The sequence below is a fragment of the Equus caballus genome, chromosome 15, assembly GCF_041296265.1.
Source record: "Equus caballus isolate H_3958 breed thoroughbred chromosome 15, TB-T2T, whole genome shotgun sequence".
NCBI classification, from domain to species: domain Eukaryota; kingdom Metazoa; phylum Chordata; class Mammalia; order Perissodactyla; family Equidae; genus Equus; species Equus caballus.
Genome location: NC_091698.1, coordinates 74341719 through 74366256, shown reverse-complemented (window position 1 = coordinate 74366256; position 24538 = coordinate 74341719). Strand labels below are relative to the sequence as shown.

General features: G+C 36.3%; 1 protein-coding gene across 18 annotated transcripts in view; it reads right to left on the bottom strand.

Moving 5' to 3' along the window:
• The window catches only part of MAP4K3 (mitogen-activated protein kinase kinase kinase kinase 3), a 208625-nt gene that overhangs the window by 104723 nt on the left and 79364 nt on the right, over positions 1 to 24538 (bottom strand). For all 18 annotated transcript variants that reach the window (XR_011426116.1, XR_011426112.1, XR_011426106.1 and 15 more), the window contains one exon: positions 1812 to 1902. Coding sequence is in view for 6 of the 18 variants with exons in the window: in XM_023619173.2 (XP_023474941.1) it covers positions 1812 to 1902 (91 nt within the window). In the remaining 12 variants the exon portion in view is untranslated. The remainder of the gene's footprint in view (positions 1 to 1811; positions 1903 to 24538) is intronic.

The window sequence follows — 24538 nt, the reverse complement described above, 5'->3', positions numbered from 1 at the left end:
TAAACATACCACTGTATCTGTGGCAAAAATGTCACGCTCATTTCACCATACCAAGGTTGCCATATAAATGGATGAGGCTATCCTGGAATAACAAGTTACGCTTTGGATGGTCCTACAGTTCTAGAAGACTCAAGCATGTCTGAGAAGTACTCTTAGATCAAAGGAAAACACAAAAACTCTTTAAAAGATCTGTTTGCCCTTGGATGGGAAAAACTTTGTAATGCTTCTCCTAACTGAGTCTAAGTAGGTTATTTTGTTAGGACCAATAACAGTAAAACACATTGTTTTGAAGTGATAATTTTAATGTATGGGCAGTAATCAATTACTTATATCATAAACTTAACTGATTTTAAGAGATTGTTTCTTTAAGCTGATCCAGTAGCTACTTGTACTGGGTCTGTCCATAAAATATAAATTGATGCAGAATCTGTCTGTGTTAGGTTGCTGTTTGAACCACTTACCATTAAAGTAGTTTGAAATTGGTTGTTAAAGAACCCATTGTAATAGTCTGACCCACTAACTATCCAGGTAATAGTCATTGACCTGGAGGTAGTACCTGTCCCTATGTGAACTAAGGTCTCCAATAAACCCACCCTTCGACTTCAATGAAGGTCGAGCAATCAAAGCTGTCCAAAAGTGGTTAGAATCAAGAAGAGCTGGTCTGATTATCTTTTCACAAGCTGGAAAGAAGAGAGGGCAGAAGTGCCCAGTCTTTTCCATTTGCTGTGCCAACATCAGAAGAGGAAAGGTGTTTTGTACTTGGACTGCATTAAGAATGGGAGCTGAGGGGCCAGCTTGGTGGCATAGTGGTTAAGTTCACGTGCTCCACTTCAGCGGCCTGTGGTTCGCAGGTTTGGATCTCAGGCGTGGACCTACACACTGCTCACCAAGCCATGCTGTGGCAGCATCCCACATATGAAATAGAGGAAGATCAGCACAGACATTAGCTCAAAGCCAATCTTCCTCAAGCAAAGAGAGGAAGACTGGCAACAGATGCTAGCTCAGGGCCAGTCTTCCTCACCCCCCAAAAATGGAAGCTGCAATAAGTTACATCCTTATATACCCTACACTATATCAGAACTCAGAAGAATTTTTTTAATACATAAGAATGTATTCTCCAATCCTCCCTTTGGAAGGAACTTTAAAAAACAACTAGGTCACAGTGTTCAACTCACAATTACATATAGAAGTAAATGCACAAACATGATTTGACCTTGAGGGCATTCCCTATGAAATATGACCTGGGGAACCAGGCTTGGTCCTACCAAACCAAAAGAAGGGACAGCAAATTCACAATCTTTCTAAGTTCACTTCAGGACCTGGGAAAATAAGAAGTTAGTGAAATAATTATAGTTCCTAGTCCTTTGGACAAAATGAAGGGAAGGGATGATGCAGTATTTTGAGGCTAGAAACACAAAAGAAAAAAAACATTCTAACAAAAACATAACAGCAAGAGAGGCTCCTGACTTTCCAAATTCATCCAAGTCTAGAAGAAAGGGGAACAGAATGGCATATTCAAATGTCTAGTCTACCACAGGAAGACTAACCATAAAAGTCAGTTTTCACTTGTCAGCTTCCTCACTGAAACCACATCCGATTCCCAAAAGCACAACAGACAAAGCACAGACTATGAAACTGGTTACAGAATTAACATAAACAGATCATAAATAAAAATTCCATTCATATGAAAATATCCTATCTTCAAAGCATGAAGAAAACTACAAAACAGTATTAGAGCTAACTTTATTTTGTTAAATGTGTTAGGTGATAGAAATCATTATTGTTTTTCAAAAGGGAAACAAACAATGTACCTGAGATAGCTTCCAAAATAAGCAACAATATTTGGATGTTTACAGTCTTTCATCATAATAATTTCTTGCTGCACAACTGCAAAGTCTTCTCCTAGAATAAAAAAACAAGTATGTTGAATATTTAGTAGGTAAGTTTCAAAATATCAATTTGTTTCAAAACATAATAATGTTACTGATATTACTTATAATGACAATTTCAGTCCTCTCTTGACAGAAAGCAAAGTACAGTGATTAAAGGCATGACCTTTGGTCCCAGACTTCTGGATTCAAATCCCAACTCTGTCCTTTACTAAGCTGTGTAAACTTGGGCAAATTACTTGACTTCTCTGTGACAATTTCTGTCTCTAAAATAGAGATAAAAATAATAATAACCTAACTCATAGGGCTGTTGGAACGGTTAAATGGACTAATATATGTAAAATGCTTAGAACAGTGCCTGGCACAGAGTAAGCACTATAAAAAGCATTTGCTATTATTAGTATTATACCTTGGATAGATATAATCATCATATAATCCACTAAAAAACATACACTATTTTCCTTTATTATCAAATAACATTTAATATAATTTTAACACAAAGAAGTAATTCTTTTTTAAGTTAGGGCAGGAACCTTTAAATAGCAAGCGTGTCAAATGTACCTCCACTGGCTCTTCACAGAGCCGAGAGGCCCATATTCTAGCAGTACTGGGTTACCAGATGGCCCATAAACGCAGGTTTATCCTTTGTCGAGTGCCTTGTTCCAACTGTGTTGAGATGCAGAAAGACTGTATTTAAGCCTGGTCAGACTCTTAGCAAATAATCTCTCCTTCTACTCCTTCCCTGCCCGAATTCTTCAAACCAAGATCTGGCAATACCATAGCAGTATCACATGCTATGGCTCCTGAATGAACACTTATAGAGAGAAGGAGAACTGCAGTGAATGTAAATGTGGTGAACCAGAGATAATGCAGACAGGGAACAAATGGAAGTGCTTACATTCAAATTAAAGTAGCTTTGTATTAATAATTCAGTTTTTAAAGCATTATATACTATAAATAGTGTGATTAAATGTATATTAGTAGCCAAGTAAAAAATAGAAAGTTTCCCAAATTACTGTTCAAATCATAGTATGAGGTCGTTATGGCAAGCCCTGACAGTTCTGGGCATTTTCCTATTGTAAATATAACGGAGATGTGACGTAGTCAACCATGAACCACCTGAACCCAAAATCAAAACCCACCTACTGCCCCAGTTACACGGGAGGAAGTAAGGGAGAAGAGATAGTCTGTCAGATTCTTAATTTCTGCAATGAAGTGAGTACAAAATCAAAGATCTCCAAAGAGAGAACAGGACACTTTTATGACTACAAAATTTTAGAAGAAAATCACTGCACTAGAATCCTCCTCTGAGCTCATTTCGACTCATTAAGAATTCCTGATTTTCAGTATATTAAGAAAAATCCAAGTTAGAATTAATAAAGCCACAATGAGACTAATACCAATTTTCAGGGATATACTAAATTCTTTGAAAGTTCTAAATTTTGCTTTTCACTTGCCTCTCATTTATACTTTTACCCAATTTGGTGAAAGGGCTGCATGAAATCAAAGTTGATCTAGTCAGAGTAAACTCTAGGACTTCAGTTTGAGGGTTAGAGGACAGCAGCTCTCTTTTTAGGGGTAGCCCTGTGGGTTGTTAGGAGTCATCACGCAACCTCAAAGGGAGCCAGGTTTAGGATAAAGTTGATCTGCAAAAACATCGAGGAGAAATAGCAAAAGAGGGGGAAGAGGACAGGCACGTGACGATGGAATTTAGCTACTACACAAGCCTTGCCCGCCTCTGTAATTTTCAGATATACCTGTACATGACCATTAAATTCCCTGTAATGTTTAAGTTACCTTGAGCTGTGGTTTCTGTTACTCACAACTATAAGCATCACAACTTCTGCAGTGATCTTTGCACGTATCACAGCCCTTATGACACTGACCAATGTCTGCATGTCTCTGTGCTCACTATTGTTCTCTAGGACAGGATTATGCCTTAATCATCTTTGAATCCTAGCACCTAACATGTGATTAATAAATCTGTTGCCTGAACCAATCTATGAGACCACATAATTCTTCTACATGATGACTCTAAATCAGGCATATCTGCTTTTGGTTTTATTTCATCCAGTTATGAGAACATTTTACACAATTAATTGCTTATTTCTACTCCTGTGCTTTCTACTAAAACCTATGAATGCTTTTAAGTCTTCAACTACTTCTTCCCTATTGAAATGCTGTTGATCCAAAGTGCATCCTTTTTTTCCTATTAAGTCATCTCCACAAGATTATGAGAATGGCCAAATTAAATTCAACATTTTTGTGGGAAAAAATCCAAAGAAAAAATCCACAACTTGATTTTAAAATGTAACTGAAAAAGATAGATTTAGGTAGGAAAAAAGAAAGCAGAGTTAAATACATTAATAATCCAAAGAAGCTTAATAGTAGATTTAAAGGACTTCCGTCAAAGCTCAAAAGAAACAGAGAAATATATTCCAAAGAATAAACTAACAAGCTTCTCCCTTTTCCCTCGCCAAAATCCCAGCACACTTCACTGGACACTGCAGAGCACGATGGTTAGATTAGATAATCTCTAAAAATTCTTTCCAATCCTGAGAGTCTAGGATTTTTTGATAAAAATTTTAGACATCAAAATGAAGACACCTTCTAGAAGATGGTGAAAAACAAACAGAAAAGCCTAACTGAGAAAAACAGACAAGACTACAAGTAGAGCAGATTATGAAGGAACCAAGTAAACAGACAGAAAAATACAAACTAATACACGCAAAATTCTCACACGTATTAAATGTTCAGTAAATGTTAACTGTTTGTAGTAGGCTGAATAACAGCCCCCAAAGGTACAATATCCGAAATCTCTGTATGTGACCTGATATGGCAAAAGGGGCTTTGTAGATGTGATTAAATTAAGGATCCCGAGACAGGAAGATTATCCTGAATTATCTGGGAAGGCTCTAAATACAATCACAAGTGTCCTTATAAGAGGGGGGCAGAGGGAGACGACTATAAGAAGGCAAGAAGAAAGATGCTACACTGCTGACTTTGATGATGAACGAAGGGGCCAAGAATTAAGGAATGCAGCTCTAGAAGCCAGAAAAGGCAAGGAAACAGAGTCTCCCTTAGAATCTCCAGAGGGAGTACAGCCCCACTGGTACCTTGATCTTGACCCAGTGAAACTCCATTTGGACTTCTGAATTCCAGAACTTTTAAGAAAATAAATTTGTGCTGTTTCAAGCCACCAAGTTTGTGGTGAATTGTTACAGCAGCCATAGGAAACTAATAAGCTATTATTATCAATATTATTACTATTGTAGCAGAGCTGACTACCCATTCACAAATAATCTGTGCTCTCTCTTCCAAAGTATGGACGTTATTGGTGGGAGGCAATTATCCAGTCGAAGACAACATCTCCCAGTCAATGTGAATATTAATGTGCCCAAGAGACTAGTTCTGATCAATGAAATGCGAGCAAAAATCATGTGTCCTTTTCTCTTTCCTTCCCCATCAGCAGGCTACATAACACTGTGAGGCCCGAGAAAATGCAAGAAGTCTGGGTCCCTGAGTCACTAAAAGGGAAAAAGTCATCCAACAACTTGAGCAACTGCACTGAACTATTACATAAACTTGAAATAAAATTTTATTATGTTAAGTCACTGATATGTTTTAGTTTAGTTATTACAGTAGTTATCATCATCCTAAGTCAATGTAAGTATTACCATCCATTTACGAAAAAGGTTTTCCAAATTGTAGTAGGTACTTCACAAATGTTTTACTGGATTAACAAATAAGAGACTCGGTTCCTCTATTTAATAGATAAAGAATAGAGACAATGAACAAGATTATAGGCATTTCTCTCTATTTGGTATACAATGCTTTCCTGGAAATAGCTATATTTAGTGAAATGTGTGAGAGCAAAAGAGGAAACCTGAATGTTATGGGAGTGGGTCTTTCCCTGAAAACTAGAGTTAGAATCCCTCATACCTCCTTGCCATTTAGATACAAACTGACAATCATCATATTTCCAACATTTCATAAAATTTTTTACTTTTTCTTTGACAAAATAATACATAATCTTAAATCGAACGGATATCCAACTGACTGCCTTTTTGGTATGCCGAGTATTTTCACTGGCGTAAACTGTATTAAGTTTAAAGACCTACTCTTCTCATCATTAACATAAGCATTTTGAATTAACAAACTATCCACTCATTTTTTTAATAAAATGAGCAAAAATTCAATAAAATAATTATATAAACACTGTTTTCAGATAAATATGGTGAAGCAGTCAAAATAGAACTATTGGCTGGGAGGTAGTACTACCATCTTGGTCTGCTGAACAGTTTATGTATCTAAGTCCAAGTTACTGTCTGAAGGCAGATGACACGTGTCTGCACATTTAAGGGAAATAGAGGTGATACAAAAATTAAACAGGGAAAACTTAAGGATTGTCTGTACTGGGAGGTGAACCAACAGACCAGTAGGTTCATGTCTTCAGGTAACCAAATCTTGGTCTATTTGTAAACGGGGTATCCTCTGTTTCCTTAGTTCTGTCCCCCATGAAGTAAACATGAGTTTACAAGTCACCATTCTCAATTATCCCTTGTTTTCTTACTTTGTTCCTTTGTTTTCTTAATTTTCCTTTAGTCAACTTTCTCTCTTCTAAATGTTGAACATCTTCATGACCCTTATAATCTGACATGGTTTTCCAGAAGTGTCTAGACAAATGTTATTATAATGAAATAATTCTTTGCAGTATCAATAGTTATTTAACATGGTAACTAACAACAGAGCAGATCAGAATTAAAGGTACTTTTTAATTATCATTTTTAAAGATTTTAAAAGCAAGTTAACTATAGATATGATTTACCCTCTAGCTTACAACTCTGTTAGTGTGTGAGTGTACTTTTGTGTATTATATATAGTATTTGTGAAAATATCTAATGCTTTAATTTTGATAAAGATGATTATTCTTAGGATGTTCTCTCTTGAGAAGACATTCAACAACAGTCATACATTGAATAGCTAATATGATATAAAGGAGAACATACTAGAAACTATGGGTACAGTTCCAGAAATGAACAAGACTTTCCTTGACTGTAAGAAACTTACTGGGGACATAAAATGTGTATAATCATAACTATAATAGCTTAAAGTCAAACCTTAAATAATTCCCTTATTTCTATAACATTAAATCTATACTTTGCTACTGGAATTACCATATCTAGTATAGTGTCATGATTAAGGATATGTACTTTGGAATCAAAATATCGAACTACGAAACTTGGTTTCACAACTTTCTGGTTGTATGATCTTGGGCAAAATGGTTTTCTCTCTCCTTCTCTGAGGTCAGGTTCATTATGAAATGGAGATAACAGATGCCCTCTTAAGGTTATTGTAAGGATTAGGTAAAAGAATACTTGTCAAGTACTTAGAACAAGGCCTCACACATACTGCTCACTAACTCTACCTCCTATTATTATCATCCAGTATGATCTGTTATTTGTAATTCTACATTATTTCTCCTACTGTTCTCCCCCTTAATGCTATTTCAGCCACACTGGCCTCCCTGCTTTTCCTCGAATACCATAAACAAGCTCCTGACCAGAGTCTTTGCACTTTCTATTCGGGCTGACTAATGTGCTCTTTTCCACCCCCTCCAGGCTTGCTTTCCCAACCTCCTTCAGGGCTCTATTCAAACGTTGCCTTTAAGCTGAGAGGTTCTCTGATACCTCTACAAAAAAACAGCAATCCAGGGGCCGACCCTACGGCTAAGTGGTTAAGTTGGCACGCTCTGCTTCAGCAGCCCAGGGTTTTGCTGGTTCAGATCCTGGGCACAGACATGGGACCGCTCATCAGGCCACAGTGAGGCAGTGTCCCATATGCCACAACTAGAAGGACCCACAACTAAGATATATACAACTATGTACTGGGGGGATTTGGGGAGAAAAAGCAGAAAAAAAAAAGAAGATTGGCAACAGTCATTAGCTCAGGCACCAATCTTTAAAAAAAAAAACAAACAAAAAAGCCCCAGCAATCCACAATCACAACTCCAGGACATCCTTACTCTGTTTTATTTTTCTCCATAGCACTTATCACATCTAACATACTACATGTTTACTTATTCACTGTCCGTCTCCAACACAAAACAGACATTTAACATGAACAAGTTAATGAATTATTCTAGAAGTACTAAGCAATTGAAACCTACAAGAGAAAAAAATAGGTTACTATAAATAGTAGAAATACAAAATTCTCACTTTTTATAACATACATGATTGTGTTCTTGGAAAGCAAGCTAACAAAAACCAATTGAAAAAACAATCAGAAACAATTTTAAAAATCCTTAAGTTAACAAATTACAATAGATACATCAAATTAAAGTATACATCTAAGGATAAGCTTTAAAACGTGTAAGCCATACACAAAGTGTTTTGGGAGATAAAAGACCTGAAAAAATAGAAGAACTGAATAGAGGAATTTACAGTAAAGATGATAATTGTCTCATGAATTAAACCCCGAATTAATGTAATTTCAATCAAAATACCAACTGAACTTTTTTCAAACATAAAAAAATGTATCATTAAATTCACCTGGAAAAAAAAAGTGGGAATATTTCTTTAACAGATATTACTTTAAACTAAGTAGCTCTTATATAAAAATTGATATACCCAGAAGAATTCTCATCTTTTTTATTTTTTGTCTATCTTAGATCATGTTAAATGTCCTATGGCCAGAGAGACAAGAAAAAGAAATAAAAAGCATCCAAATCAGAAAAGAAGTGGTAAAATTATCTCTGTTTGCAGATGACATGATCTTATACGTAGAAAACCCTAAAGATTCCACAAGAAAACTGTTAGAACTAATAAATGAATTTAGCAAAGTTGCACGATACAAGATCAACATAAAAAATTAGTTTTGTTTGTGTACCAGGCAATGAACAGCCCAAAAAGGAAATTAAGAAAATCTCAATTACAATCTCACCAAAAAGAATAAAATACTTAGGAATAAAGTTAACCAAGGAGGTGAAAGATTTGTACACTAAAAACTACAAAATACTGCTGAAAGAAATTAAAGAAGACATAAATGAATAGAAAAGCACTCCACATTCATGAATTGGAAGACTGAATATTGCTAGTGTCCATGCTACCCAAAGTCATATGGAACCACCACAAAGGACCCCAAATAGCCAAAACAGCCTTGAGAAAGAACAACAAAGCAGGAGACCTCACATTTCTTGATTTCAAAACATATTACAAAGCCATAGTAAGCAAAATAGTGTGGTACTAGCATAAAGACAGACAGAGACCAATGGAACAGAATAAGAGAGCACAGAAATAAACCCACACATACGTGATTAACTGATTTTCAACAAGGGTGCCAAGAATACACAATGGGGAAAGAACAGTCTTTTTAACAAATGGTGCTGGGAAAACGGGATATCCACATGCAGAAAAATGAAACTGAGCCTTTTTCTCTTACACCATACACAAAAATCAACTTATGATGGAGTAAAGATTTAAACTCGAGACCTGAAACTATAAAACTCCTACAAGAAGACACAAGGGGAAATCTTTATAACATTGGTCTTGGCAATGACTTCTTGGATATGACACACACACAAAACACACAACAAAGGCAAAATAGACAAGTGAGACTACATCAACCTAAAAAGCTTCTACACAGCAAAGAAAATAATCAACAACAGAGTAAAAAGGCAACCTATGGAATGGGAGGAAATATTTGCAAATCATTTATCTGATAAGGGGTTAATAACCAAAATACATAAGAAACTCCTACAACTCAACACTAAAAAAACAAATAACAAAGAAGCAAAACAAAAACCCCTGATTAAAGAAAATGAGCAAAGGGCTTGAACAGACATTTTTCTAAAGATGACGTACAAATGGCGGCCCACAGGTATATGAAAAGATGTTCAACATCACTAATCAGGGAAACGCAAAACAAAACCACAATGAGGTATCAACTCACACCTGTTAGGATGGCCATTATCACAAAAACAGAAAATAACAAGCATTGAGGAGGATGTGGAGAAACTGGAACACTTGTATACTGTTGGTGGGACTATAAAATGGTGTAGCTGCTACAGAAAACAGAGTGGAAGTTTCCCAAAAATTAAAAATAGAACTAATACCATATGATCCAGCAATCCCACTTCTAATGAAACCAGGATCTCAAAGAGCTATCTGCACTCCCATGTTCACTGCAGCATAATGCACGATAGCTAAGAGGTAGAAACAACCTGAAAGTCCAGTGAGGGACGATGGATGAGCGGATGAAGAAAACGTGGTATATGCATACAATGAAGTATTATTCAACCACACAAAAGAAGGAAATCTTGTGATTATGCAACTACATGGATGAACCTGAGGACATTACGCTAAGTGAAATAAGCCAGTCACAGAAGGACAAATACTACCTGATTCCACTTATGTAAGGTATCCAAGCAGTTAAACTCACAGAAACGAAGTAAAATGGTACTTGCCAGGAGCTGAGGGGAGGGAGAAATGGGAAGTTTCTGTTCAATAGGTATAGAGTTTCAATCATGTAAGATTAAAAAGTACCCTGTTAACAGGGTAGATCTAATGTTATGTGTTTTTCACCACAGACACACACACACACACACACAAAAGGTTCAATGGCCAGAGAGCAAAATTTAAACTTAGACTGTGGGAAACAAGGTTTCTCATGGTCATGTTATGGGTACTTTGCTCATAAATCATCCTGCTTCCATTATATTTTAAACACAGAGAAGTGGGATTGTCCATCTATGCTACATGCAAGTGTTTTAATTATAAGGCCATTTTTAACTTACTTTCTAATTGTATATGTGGTACCATTCAAAATACATAATTTATAAACTCCATTCATATTATAGAAACAACAAATGGAATTATCAGTATTTCAGTAATTCATGGTTCACTTCTCAGACCTGTGACTCTCTTAAACAAGCTGTCAATTACTGTCTCAAACTACCAGAGTACCAGGAAATATTGAAATCCAATTACTAAAACTACCAGGGTACCATGAAATCCAATGGATAATTTTAAAAAGATGATAAATTTGCTTTGAGTAAATATAATATACAGTTATAAAATATTTTTTGTAAAACCACAGAATCTGTAGTTTTAGTTTTTGGACACAATTTTTAGTTTTTGGAGAAATACTCAAACCACAATTATTACCACACAAAAATATAAAGGAAGTATCTAATAATCCTACTGACTTCTAGATATTTCAATATAAAAGTTAACTATAATAGCAATATATAAGGATTCAAAATAAAGAAAATGACTCCTCAAATATTTCATCCGATGAAAATAACTTATAGCTTATTTACTTGTTTGACCATCTTTTAGAAAGTGTTCCTGATTAACAATTCTTAAGATAAGTATCGCTTACATTTGCATAAATTGTTAGGAATCAACTCTTGGGTTCAACAGGATCAAGAAGAAATTCCCTTGGTGAAACAAAACAGTTTTAAAGATTAAAAGATCCTGAGTGGTGTACCAAAATAGCTTCTGTCAGACGATTAAGTTTAATTTTTGGTTTCAAGAAAACATGATTCCCACTCCCCAAAAAGCTCCTACTCTAATGGAATGTTTCTCAACCTTGTTTTCCTAATGGTCTCTCTCCATGAAATTTTAATGCCACAGATATTGTGCATATCTGTTTATGTACTGTATGTATATCTGCGCTTTAGATGTAAAGAGTAACATTTTTCACCCCCAAAGAACCACATTCCCCTCCCTTCTCATTTTAAAGGTCTATTTGAAACATTCCCCAATGTGAACAGATGGTCTTCAAGTAGTGAGGGAAGAATGGCTTAACCTGAGATTCTCTCCTTTTCTCTTACTTGAATCTAGATTTTCTTTTGAGAGCCAAGTTTACCAATGTAGCTCCAATGGAAGATCCAACATAAGGCAGGTACTCATAACTCAAGTGAATTTCCAGTACCAGTCCTCCGGATTATACCCCCCTACTCTGTTAAAAATTGTGGCAGCATACCGAGAGTTCCTTTATGTAAAGTAGGCTTGTAGTAGGCTAAAAAAACGTTTTTGAAGTCAGAAAAGAAAGAGGAAAAATAAAGCATGGTATAGATTTTAAACCAGGTGAAGAAGACAAGGGGTAAAAATTTTTCTATCTTTATCATGCTTACCAACAAGAACCATAGTCTATTGTGTAGGGATAGTTCTAATTGCAAGACGCTTCAAGCTCTCTGATGTTCTAGTTCTCTCTCCCAAGACTTGATTTAAAAATAAAGTTTTCTAGTGGCTCCTGATCTGTTCTTGAGGCTAAGCAGGCATAAATAACAGCTAAATAAAACTTCTGAAAATACCAGCCTAAAATCAAAACAGTAAAGCAACTATTCTCCCATAAATTCCATTTTCACATACACTGCACCTCTCCCTTATCCCTTGTAACCTATCAGTCATGTTTTAAGTCCTATTCTTCCACACTAAAATCTCATGCAGTCATACCTGCCTTCCATGCTACTCAAGTGTGGAAGCTGTAATAGTAATAGGTCCTCTGAGCCCCAGGGTTTCTCTTCTCCAATATGTCCTATGTATACTGACCATGTTGCTAACCTGTGGAAAAAAAAAAATCCCGAAGTCTAAATCTTTGGGCTAGTATTTACAGTTCTCCATGAACTATCATCAATCTGCTTTGCTCATCTTATTTCCTACTACACCCAAACTGAGCATATCACTCTAGTCAAACGAAACTATTTCCCCAAAAGGCCTAGTACGTCAGCACCACCTCTGCTTTCTTCACACTATCCTCATATGAAATATCCTCCGTTCTCCCATACTGCTGGCAAAATCTTAGGCAGCTAAGGCTCAGCTGAACTGTTCCATTCTTAATTACACCAAGTGAAACGAACCTCACGACCTTTATGGAACCCACCAAATGAATCAGGATATATTAGTTACTCCTTCCTATTAGCGTCCTTTCACAAGGCACCTTGCCTACATATTCCCTATCTAAAGTGCTTAATAGAGTAAACAGAGAGTCAAAGGCAGCTATTCAATGACCTGTGAGTTAATTAAGTTCCTCCAGTCACAGCCACCACCACTCCTTATCGCCAGTACCACAACTCATATACTATATACACACTTTGCTCAACAGGCAAATCCCTGTAGTTAGGCTGCTGCCTACATAAACACTCTAGTTGGTTTTCACATTGGATAACAATCTCCTTGAAGGCAGGAACACGTCTTTGTATCCTCTGTTCTAACTAAACTGAGTGCTAAATAAATATTCATGAAGCTAATTCACTGAACAGACACACATGGTTGGGAATGAGGAAGAAACTGCAGGTATATTAAATAAAAGTCATTGTTATTTGCTTATTTTTGAGCATTACTTTTCAGTATGTAAATATCCAATCTGTCCAGTATAGTCAGCCTCAAGCCCATAATATGGCTCCCATATATTAAAGAGTGCCTAAACAATCCATGACTAACCTTTGAAAAGTAATTATTCTAAGTGATGTAACAATGACTCTCTTCACAATGGCAATAAACACATGGCAGCACTGAATAAACAAGCGGAGGTAAGGGATCCACTAAAGCACTCAAGGGAGACAGGAAAAGGAGCCAGATAAATAGTTGCCCTGAAGTCTTGCCAGTCTATGATGAAAGATAAAAGTAGAGAAAGTACCTCTCCTACACTCAGGACAAAAAAAACTAATGTCAAAAGCTGACAGGAAAGAAGATTCATTAAATGTGAGATTCATGAAAAAATAGAATGAGGTCTTACTGGTACCTTCTCACACTTTTAAAATTTTGCCCCACAATTTAATTAATGTTGCTCTCATGGAAACAGAATATAATACCCTATTTTTTTTACTATGAATCTCTCTGCTCATCAACCTCAGTATTTTTCAGTATTTGTGTTAGAAAAGGAATGAGCTTTCCCATTTAGAGGGAATGAGTTTCTTCCATGAATTGCTCCCTAATTAATCAGTGTTATCTGCATTTATATTCTACTTTAATAACTACTGCCACAAACATCACCACAAATGAGTAATTATAAGTAACTTTAACACTGTTTTGTTTTTTTGCTGAGGAAGATGAGCCCTGAGCTAACATCTGTGCCAGTCTTTCCCTGTTTTATGTGTGGGTTGCTGCCACAACATGGCTGACGAATGGTGTAGGTCTGCAGCCGGGATCTGAACCTGTGAACCCAGGCTGCCTAAGTGGAACGTGCTGAACTTAACCACTATGCCATGGGGCTGCCCCCTTAAATATTATTTTTTTAGTGTGAAAAACTAAAGAATAATGGGTCAAGAATCAGATCCATAAATAAGATGTGTAACTCTGGTCAAATTATAAATGCTGTGCTTATTTTTCTGCAATATGAAATGTGAGAATTAGGGTTAAGAGAGTGTTCAAACAGTACTTTGCTGCACAGGTATTTTCTATGACAAGTTTTGAAAATTGTAAAACATCTGACAACTATTGAGATAGATTACCTAGACAGTTCCCTATGGCTCTAAAATTCTGATTTTAAAACACAAAAAGAAAAAAAGATTCAAGAGACCCATAATGTAGATATACCACCTTATAAGAACTTAAAAATGAAACCTGAAAGTACATGAGTTCTGTTTTACTAGTGAGTTTTGTTTTACTAGCAAGTTCTGCCACAAGCTCTCATCTTGATCCATTTTTAATTTTCTTTCAAAATAGGTCTCAAGAGTTGGCGGTGCGCTAGCCCAATCCGCCTAAAGACCAGAGGAAAAAAACCTGTCGCCTAACAAACTCAGGTTTACTGACCCACTGCAATGAGGAAGACCACACACCAGAGGAACTTGGGCCATCTCACAAAACAGAGGAAAAGATAAGAGTTATTCTAAGATTTTGGGAAGAGTGGCGTTTAAACGTAATTTATATGAAGCAGGGTTTTGATAGGCTTGCAGCAAAGCAGAGCTGTGAGTAAAGGGGTCTCCTTTGGGACTGGACTGCAAACTGAACCCAAGGTCCTCTTTCCTTAGGAAGTACAAAGATAGATGTGGATGCTGTGTCCAGAAATCCCTTATCTGAAGTTATGTATCCTGGCTGTAAGACTGCTTCTCTATGTTGAAATGACTTAGATTCTCCAGGGCAGAGTGGGATATTTTATTCTTACTGATATAAAACAGCCATGCATCGTTTAACCATGGGAATACATTCTGAAAATGCATTGTTAGGTGATGTCATCATCATGTGAACATCATAGAATGTACTGAAGAGGGAACAAAATTTGCCACCCAGAAAAGTGTTTGTTCAACATGAGGATTATTTTAGGCTGATTATTTTTAAGAAACAAAACTCAAAGTTTTTCTTGTTATCTCCCCCTTAACTGCCTAAAAGAATTCAGATAAAAAAAATCTGTCTCAGGAAGTGAGCTATCACCTCAGCATGACATGAACTAGGTGGTAGACAGAGAGGAACCTAGAAGAGCCTGTCTGCTGAGCTCCCCTCTGTGTTCTTCTGTTTCTGTGTGGCCAAAAAACCCTTATTTTCCAAACATTTGCTCCTTTTCTCCTACCTGTGAACTGCCTTCCTTCCCTTTGAAGTCCCTGACTCTTCTCACCCCCAACATCTTTTGTATTTAGCTGAAGATGGTATTTAAGGTGAGGGCTTTGGCCATTTTGGCAAGTTACTCAGTTTTCCTGGGATTTTCCCAAGCATACATGTTATCAAACTTTTGTTTTCCTCCTGTTAATGTGTCCCATGTCAATTTAATTCTTAGACCAGCCAGAAGAACCTAGAAGGGTAAAGGAAAATTTCTTCCTCCCCTACAGTACTTATACAAATGTACATGGTATTGCCTACTATATACCTAGGCTATACGGTACTAATCTTACAGTATTGCGGCCATATATGCAGTCCATCACTGACGGTAACGTTGTCATGTGGCACATGACTGCACATACAGACAAGTTGCTGACAGTCTATGACTTTTGGGATCAAAGTTTCTCAGTGAGTAAGCATTAGCCGCAGTCACACAAAGACAGAGTTTGCTACAACACTTTACAACTACACCATTCTTGGGAGAAATATTGTTCAAGGCTCCATCTGTGCCTCTTATTCCCGCCTGATAAAAGGCCAACTAGATTTTGACTTTCTCCATTAGTTAGTGAGATTCCTGTCTCCGTTTTATGTCAGAGTATGAATAACAGCTTGCTAATTAAACTGATTACATCATACTCTTCCGAAAGGAGTTTATTTGCTGGTTTATCTTTTAGTTTGTTTATTATGCATCAATTTCTCCACAAAAGATATCCAATTTGGGGAGATATACTGGTTTTGAAGAAACACTTATATCTTACCCCAATGAAGTTCATTTATTCATTTAATGTGCAAAAAATCACTTAGCTTGCTAAGTGGTGGTTCTACCACCAAAGATTTTTCATTTACTAGTTCAAAAAAATCTGTGTATTTCTTTAAATAAACATTCAGCTGAACCTAATAACACAGAACGTTCCCACACCACAGCTAACTCCTGAGAGTGGTGAAAAGGCAGGTTTCAGGTCTTAGCTCTCCACTCACTACAGCAAGTTACTCAACTCTCAGTGCTTCTGTTTCCTTATCTGTAAAAGCAGGAACAATAACATAAGGATTAGCAAGCCAACAAACTTAAAGCACTTAGAACAGGGCCTGACAAATTAAGTTTGAATAAATGTTAGCTATTTATTAGCAAAAAATGTCATGGTTTAAACCAAACCCATCTCTGAGATATCCCTAAGATATCATCTTAGTCTCCGTGTCTTCCCTTGTTAATTTGATCTATCCAATAAATATTTACTGAGGGTCTACTAGGTATCAGGAAATCTATCAGGCACTGGTAGGCTTATGGTAAAGAAAATGGACACGAAGTTTGCCTTCACAGAAATCATGGTCTAGTGAAGACTTCAGCACCAACACATTCTTACCAACAGCTCTAATTTCTTTCTACTAGAAACATGCCTGTGTTACTGAGGAAAAGCTGCCAACCTTCTCAAAGAACTGCTATTATCAGACAGTGAGTTCCTTTATGACGAGGACCATGTCTTGTTGCTGATAATTCTAGTGCCTAACTAGAAAGGGTCTTAACAATGTAATAGTCAATAAATATTAGTGGCATTTCCCTAATTCTTATTTCTATAATTTATATTTTTCCACATTGTATTTTAACGTAGATGTAAACATTTAAAATGTATTTCTTCCCCCTTCTCTCCATACACACACACGCACAGCAAAAAAGGTATTATTATAAGTCAACAGTGTATCTTACAACTAGAGTGACCAACCTTGTCTATTTGCCCAGGACTGAGAGATTTCCTGGGACATGGCACTTTCAGTACTAAAACAGGGAACACCCCATGCAAAATGAGATGAGCTGGTCACTGTCTTGCAGCTGATGGTGTTGGAAAAATGAGTATGATTACACATTAAAAAATAAAACCAAGGGGGCCAGCCCAGTGCCGTAGTGGTTAAGTTCACATGCTCCACTTCAGCAGCCCAGGGTTCGTGGGTTTGGATCCCGGGCGCAGACCTAGCACTGTTCATCAAGCCACACTGCGGCGGCATCCCACATAAAATAGAGGAAGATTGGCACAGATATTAGCTCAGGGCTAATCTTCCTCACCAAAAAAAAAAAAAAAAAAAAAAAGATAACCAAAACTTTACAACTTCACAAGTTTTGACCTCACAAACCAAAAAACAACATCCTGCAAACCTACATACACCATGGCCACCAGCCCAACACCAATCCTTTCTCCTCTGATATCCATCCTGAGCCTCCCTGCTTGCTCTCCCTTCCTCCTATGTCCCTCCAAGTTGCTGGTTACAGGATTTAGGCCATCTTAGACTCAGGAGGTTTCCCAAACGATAGTACTGTTAATTACTTTTCTTCTCCACTCATCCTTTTTTTGGCTCTCAACTCACACCATGCTCCTCTTTTCACCTATATTTTATCTCTCACAACTCCTTAAGGAGACTTCATTCTCCTCAGTTCCAAACATTATCTTTAACCCCTTTTCTACGCTTGCATTTTCCTCAACTCTTTCCTAGTTACCATGGGAAAAGTTCTTTTTCCCTTTTCTCTGCTAAGTTAAAGAACTAGTTGTCCTAGTAGCCCCAGTAGTAGTATTAGTTACACATCTATAATCAGTGAGAGCCCAAATCTCTATTTTTAGTTATTTTTAAATTGCTGTTTTAAGTATTAATATAGCAATAAGTATTACTTCCTAGTAAGTATTAATATTTCAACAAGTGTTTTTTAACAGCTTTAATGAGACATAATTTACCCAAGTGAAGTGTACAACTCAACGGTTTTAATATACTTACAGGATTGTACAACCACCACCACCATCACTTTTAGAACATTTTCAAGCTCATTAGCAGTCACTCTCCATTCCCATCATTCCTCACCCCAGCCCTAGATAACCACTAACATACATTCTGTCCATTCAAATTTACCCATTCTGGTCATTTCATATAAATGGAATCATACCATTTGTGGTCCACTGTGACTAGCTTCTTTCATTTAGCATAGTTTTCAAGGTTCATCCACACTGTACATGTATCAGTACTTAATTCCTTTTCTTTTTGCTGAATAATATTCCACCATATGAATATATCCCATTTTATTTATCCATTCATCATCTGATGAATATTTGGGTTGTTCCCACTTTTTGGCTATTATGAATAATGCTGCTTTGAACACTGATGTACAAGCTTTTGTGTAAATCTATGTTCTCATTTCTCTTATGTATATACCTAGGAGTAGAAATGTTAGGTCATATGGTAACTCGCTGTTTAACAATTTTGAGGAATTGCTAAACTATTTTCCAAAGCAGCTGTTACCATTTTACGTTACCACCAGCAATGTCTGAGGTTTCCAATCACTCCATGATCTAACCAACACTTGTTATTGTCTTTTTTATTATAGACATCCCAGTTGGTATGAAGTAGTATCTCACTGTTTTACATTTTCAGTAACTAATGAAGCTGAGCATCTGTTGAACACGAGCCCATGGGTCATTTGTATTCTTCTTTGGAAGAATGTCTTTCAAATTCTTTGCCCATTTTTAAGTTGGATTGTCTCTCTTTTTTTTAAGTTGAAACAGTTTCTTTATATATTCTGGATACAGCCCCTTATCAGATATATAATTTATAAACATTTTCTCCCACTCGGTACACTGTCTTTTCACTTTGTTATTGGTTGTCTCCAGAACAAGAGTTCTTTATTTTTACATAATCTATCTAGTTTTTCTTCTGTCATTTATACTTTTGCTGTCATATCTAAGAAAGCCTAGCCTAACTCAAGGTTGCAAAGATTTATTCCTATGTTTCTTTCCAAGAGTTTTTACAGTTTCAGCTCTTACATTTAGATGTATTGACTCATCTGGAGTTAATTTCTGTGTATGATGTGAGGTAGGGGTTCAACTTCACTATTTTGCATGGGGATATCCAGTTGTCCCAGCACCATTCATTAAAAAAACTCTTCTTTCATTGACTTGTCTTGGCACTGTTTTCAAAAATCAAGTGACCATAAACGTAAGGATTAAATTCTGGACTCTCAATTCTATTCCATTCGTCTACATGTCTATCCTTATGCCAATACTCCTACACTATCTTGACTACTCTAGCTTTGCAGTAACTTATTTTTTTTTTTAAGATTGGCACCTGAGCTAACAACTGTTGCCAATCTTTTCTTCTTCTTCTTCTCCTCCTCCTCAAAGCCCCCTACTACCTAGTTGTATATTCTAGTTGTGAGTGCCTCTGGTTGTGCTATGTGGGACGCTGCCCCAGTATGGCCTGACAAGTGATGCCATATCCGTGCCCAGGATCCAAACTGGTGAAACCCCGGGCTGCTGAAGAGGAGCACGCAAACTTAAACACTCAGCCACGGGGCCAGTGCCCTGCAGTACCTTTTGAAATGGGACAGTGTAAGTCCTTCAATTTCATTGTTCTTTTTCAAGATTCTTTTAGAGAGATTCTGGATCTCTTGTATTTCTACATGAATTTCAAGATCAGAATTGGTCAATTTCTGCCAAAAAGCAAGCAGAGATTTTGATAGAAATTGTGTTGAATCTGTGTATCAATTTTGAGAGTATTCCCATCTTAACAATATTCAGTCTTCCAATCTATGAATACGGAATGTCTTCCTACTTATTTAGATCTTCACTTCTTTCTTTCAACGTTTTGTAGTTTTCAGTTTACGAGTCTTGTGTTTCTTTTGTTAAATTTATACCTAATTATTTTAATCTATTTGATGTTATTGTAATTAGAATTATTTTCCTAATTTCATTTTTGGAATTACTTGTATATAGTACAACTATTTGTACTATAAATTTGTACAAATATTTGTAAAAATACAATTGATTTTTGTATATTGATCTTGTATCATGCAATCTTGTTGAACTTATCAGTTCTAATAGTTTTTTAGTGGATTCCTTAGGGCTTTCTACATACAAGTTCATATTACTTGCAAACAGAGATATTTTATTTCTTCCTTTACAATCTAGATGCCTCTCATTTTTTTCTTGCCTAACTGTCCTAGGAACATTTACAGTGATGAATAGATATGGTGAGAATGTACTTCTTTGTCTTGTCCCTGATATTAAGGGAAAGGCATCTTGTCTTTCCATCATTACGTATGACGGCCAGCTGTGGATGTTTTTGTACATGCACTCAATCAGGTTGAGAAAGTTCTTCCTATTCCTAGTTTGCTAAGCATTCTTATCATGAGAGGGTTTTAGATTCTGTCAATTGCTTTTCTGCATCTATTGAGAATTTTTGTCCTTTATCCTATTAATACGGTGTATTATAGTAACTGATTTCTGAATGTTAAACCAATGTATGCGTTCGTGGGATAAAGCCCACTTGGTCATGGTGTATAATCTTTTTTATATGTTGCTGGATGTGGTTTGCTATGATTTTGCTGAGGATTTTTTCCACCTATATTCATTAGATTGGTCTGTAGTTTCCCTGTGAAGTCTCTATCTGATTTTGGTATCAGAGTAATACTGACCTCATGGAATGAGTGGGGAAGGAAGTGTTCCTTCCTCTTTTCTTTTTGGAAAGGGTCTGTGAAGGCCTGCTATTAATTCTTACTTAAACATTTGGTAGAATTCACCGGTGACACCATTTGTTCCTGGCCTTTTCTCTGTGGAAAGTTTTTTGACTATTAATTCAATCTCTTTACTTGTTTTGGGTTTATTTAGATTTTCTATTTCCTCTTGAGTAAGTTTTGGTGATGTGTCTTCCTAGGAATTTGTCCATTCCATCTATGTATCTAATTTGTTAGCATTCAGTTGTTCAAAGCATTTTGTTTTTTTACTGTAAAATCAGTAGTAATGTCCCCCCTTTCATTCCTGATTTTAGTAATTTTAGTCTTCTCTTTTTTTCTTGGTTGGACTATAAAGATTTGCCAATTTTGTTGATCTTTTCAAAGAACAAACTTTCAGTTTCATGATTTTTCTCTGTTGTTGTTCTCTGCTCTATTTATTGCCACTCTAATCTCTAACATTTATAATTTCCTTACTTACGTTTGTCTTGGATTTAACTTGCTCTTTCCTATTTACTTATTGGTTTAAATTTCTTAAGGTGGAAGGTCAGGTTATTGATTTGAAATTTTCTTTTTTAATACAGGCATTGACAGCTATATTTCCCTCTAAGTACTGCTTTAGCTGCATACCATAAGTTTTGATATGTTGTATTTTCGTTTTCATTCCTCTCAAAGTACTTCCTAATTTCCCTCATGATTTCTCCTTTGAGGCACTGGTGAATTAGGAGAGAGCTGTTTAATTTCCAAATATTTGTGAATTTCCCAAATTTCCTTGTGTCATAATTTCTAATTTAATGCTATTCTTGAAGAACATACTTCACAGGATTTTAATTCTTTTAAATTTATTGAGGCATGTTTTATGGCCTTGCACATGGTTTATCCTGGAGAATGCTCTATGTGTACTTAAGAAGAATATTTATTTTGCTAATGTAGGGTGAGTATTCTATAGATGTCTGTTAAGTCTAGTTGGTTTGTAGTATTTCTATTTCCTTGTTGATCTTCTGCCTAGTTGTTCTATCAATTATTGAGAGTGGAGTATTAAAGTTTCCAACCATTATTGTTTACCTGTCTTTTTCTCCCTTAAATTGTCAGTTTTTGCTTCATATATTCTGGGGATTTGTTGTTAAGTTTAAGCATTGTTTTCTACTCTTTTTCATAACAATATACAGAATTTACATTGTGGGCTATTTTTTTTTCAGATTCCACATATAAGTGATACTATCCAGTATTTGTCTTTCTCTGTCTAGCTTATTCTCTTAGCATAATGCCCTCAAGGTCCATCCATGTTGTCACAAATGGCAGGATTTCCTTCCTTCTTGTGGCTGGATAATATTGCATTGAATATACATACACGTCTTCTTTATCAATTTATCTGCTGATGGACACTTAAGTCATTTCCATGTCTTGGCTATTGTGAAAGCTGCTGCAATAAACACAGAAGTGCAGGTATCTCTTTGATATCCTGCTTTCATATCCTGTGGATACATATAGAACTGCTTTTCCTGGATCATACGGTAGTTCTATTTTAATTTTTTGAGGAACCTCCATATTGTTTTTCATAGTAGCTGCACTATGAGAATTTACATTCCCACCAACAGTTCACACAGGTTCTCTTTTCTCCAAATCCTCACAGACACTTTTTATCTCTTGTCTTTTTTATGATAAAAAACTAAAAACCTTCTGCACAGCAAAGGAAATCATCAACAAAATGAAACAGCAACCTACAGAAGGGGAGAAAATATTTGCAAATCATATATCTGATAAGGAGTTACTATCCAAAATATATAAATAACTCACACAAGTCAATGGCAAAAAAAATCTGATTACAAAAATGGGCAGAGGAATTGAACAGATGTTTTTCCAAACAAGACATATAAATTCCCCACAGGTACATGAAAACGTGCTCAATATCACTAATGATCAGAGAAATGCAAATCAAAACCACAATGAAATATTACCTCATCTGTTAGAATGGCTGTAGTCAAAAAGACAAGAGGTAACAAACGTGGGCTAATATTTTATTGTGAAGACCTCTGGGACTACAATGTCATTTTAACATCGAGAAAACGTAAGCTTTGTTAGAAGCAGTAGTCTTAAAAGGAAACTGGACTTTCTTCTATACTGGGATATTATGGGGATGCAATAAACATAAAATTTGTGTTAGCAGTATTTCAAGTAAAATACCAGGAGTCATAGGTTTGCATTACACATTGGAATCAAGAAGACTTTATGCAAGAGGATGAAATTATGGAGTGACGTATCTGGGTACTGCTTTTCTCCTTTCTATAAAGATACTTCTACCTCTCATTAAACATTTGTCTTAGTATTTCTGGGGTTTTTTTTCACTCACTTTTTGAGTAAGGCTAAAGATAAATTATGAATACACGGTTGTTATCCTCTGAGACTTTGGGAAAAAGGTAACGTGAATGTATAATTAACAGAACAGGAAATTCACTAATGAGCAGTTTTTAAAATAAAGACAAGTTTACCTACCTTGGAATAGTACCTTGTCTAATTCTCTTAATGCTAATTTCCCCCAACTTTAATTTCTAGAGGAAAGACCTTTTAACAGGTAAAAATGGATAACATTATTTTCAGGTGATGTTGTAATGAAAGTTCTTGAATAGTGACATTGCTACGTTAATAGGCATAATAAAAAATGGTTGATTTCTACCTTCACTTAGGCACCAACGCGGTACAACAGTTCTATCACTGGTAACTAGTCAGTTTCTTTGTCTATTCCCTACAACAGCTCTTAAAACAACAATAAAAAGCCATTTCCATTATTCTTCAGGTATCCTACCTACCCACCTCTGCTTCACTTTCAGCTGAAGACCTAGCTTCCTCCATTTGACAAAAAGGAGGCCCTGTTGTAAAGATCTTCTCTTACTATCTTCTCCTCAACCTTAAAGCTAAACTGTATTTGTGCCAAACCTCGGCCCTTTACAGATATACGATCCCAAAAAAGGTACTCTCCTCCTTTTCAGAAGAGAGGCACCTCCTGATCCTGTCTCCTTCCAAGCCCTCTTAGAACCTTGCTCCATCATTTCTATTTTCTCTTTGATACCTTTATTCTCTCCACCACCACTCACATTTCCTTTCAGCCAAGAAACAGGATCAAATTTACTTCAATGTAAAAACTTTGCCTTAACCTTGCTTCTCCCCTAATTAAACCAGTCCCCCTACTGCTTTTCACAGCCAAATTTCCCCAAAGAATAGTCTGAGCTTTGTTTCATTTCCTTACTTTCATTCATTCCTTAACCCATTACAATTTATTTTTCACCCTGTGACTCTGCTGAAATTACTCTTGCAAAGGTCCATGTTGTTCTAAGACCCAAATCAAAGGCCCCTTATCAATTCTCATTCTACTTGACAATTCAGCAGCATTTAATACTAGCGACCCTTTCTTTCTTTTTCAAACTCTCCAACTACAACTACTACTGAACATGAATGATTTCCAAGTCCCTGCCTCTAGCCAAGACCTCTCCCCTGAGCTCCAGATCTGTAGATCAAATTGACAACTGTACATATCTACACAAACAATCTCTAAACACCTCATAATCAACATCTCAAACGAACGGAAATACATTCTCTCTCTTCATTCTACCTCCTAAATATCTCTCAAGTCC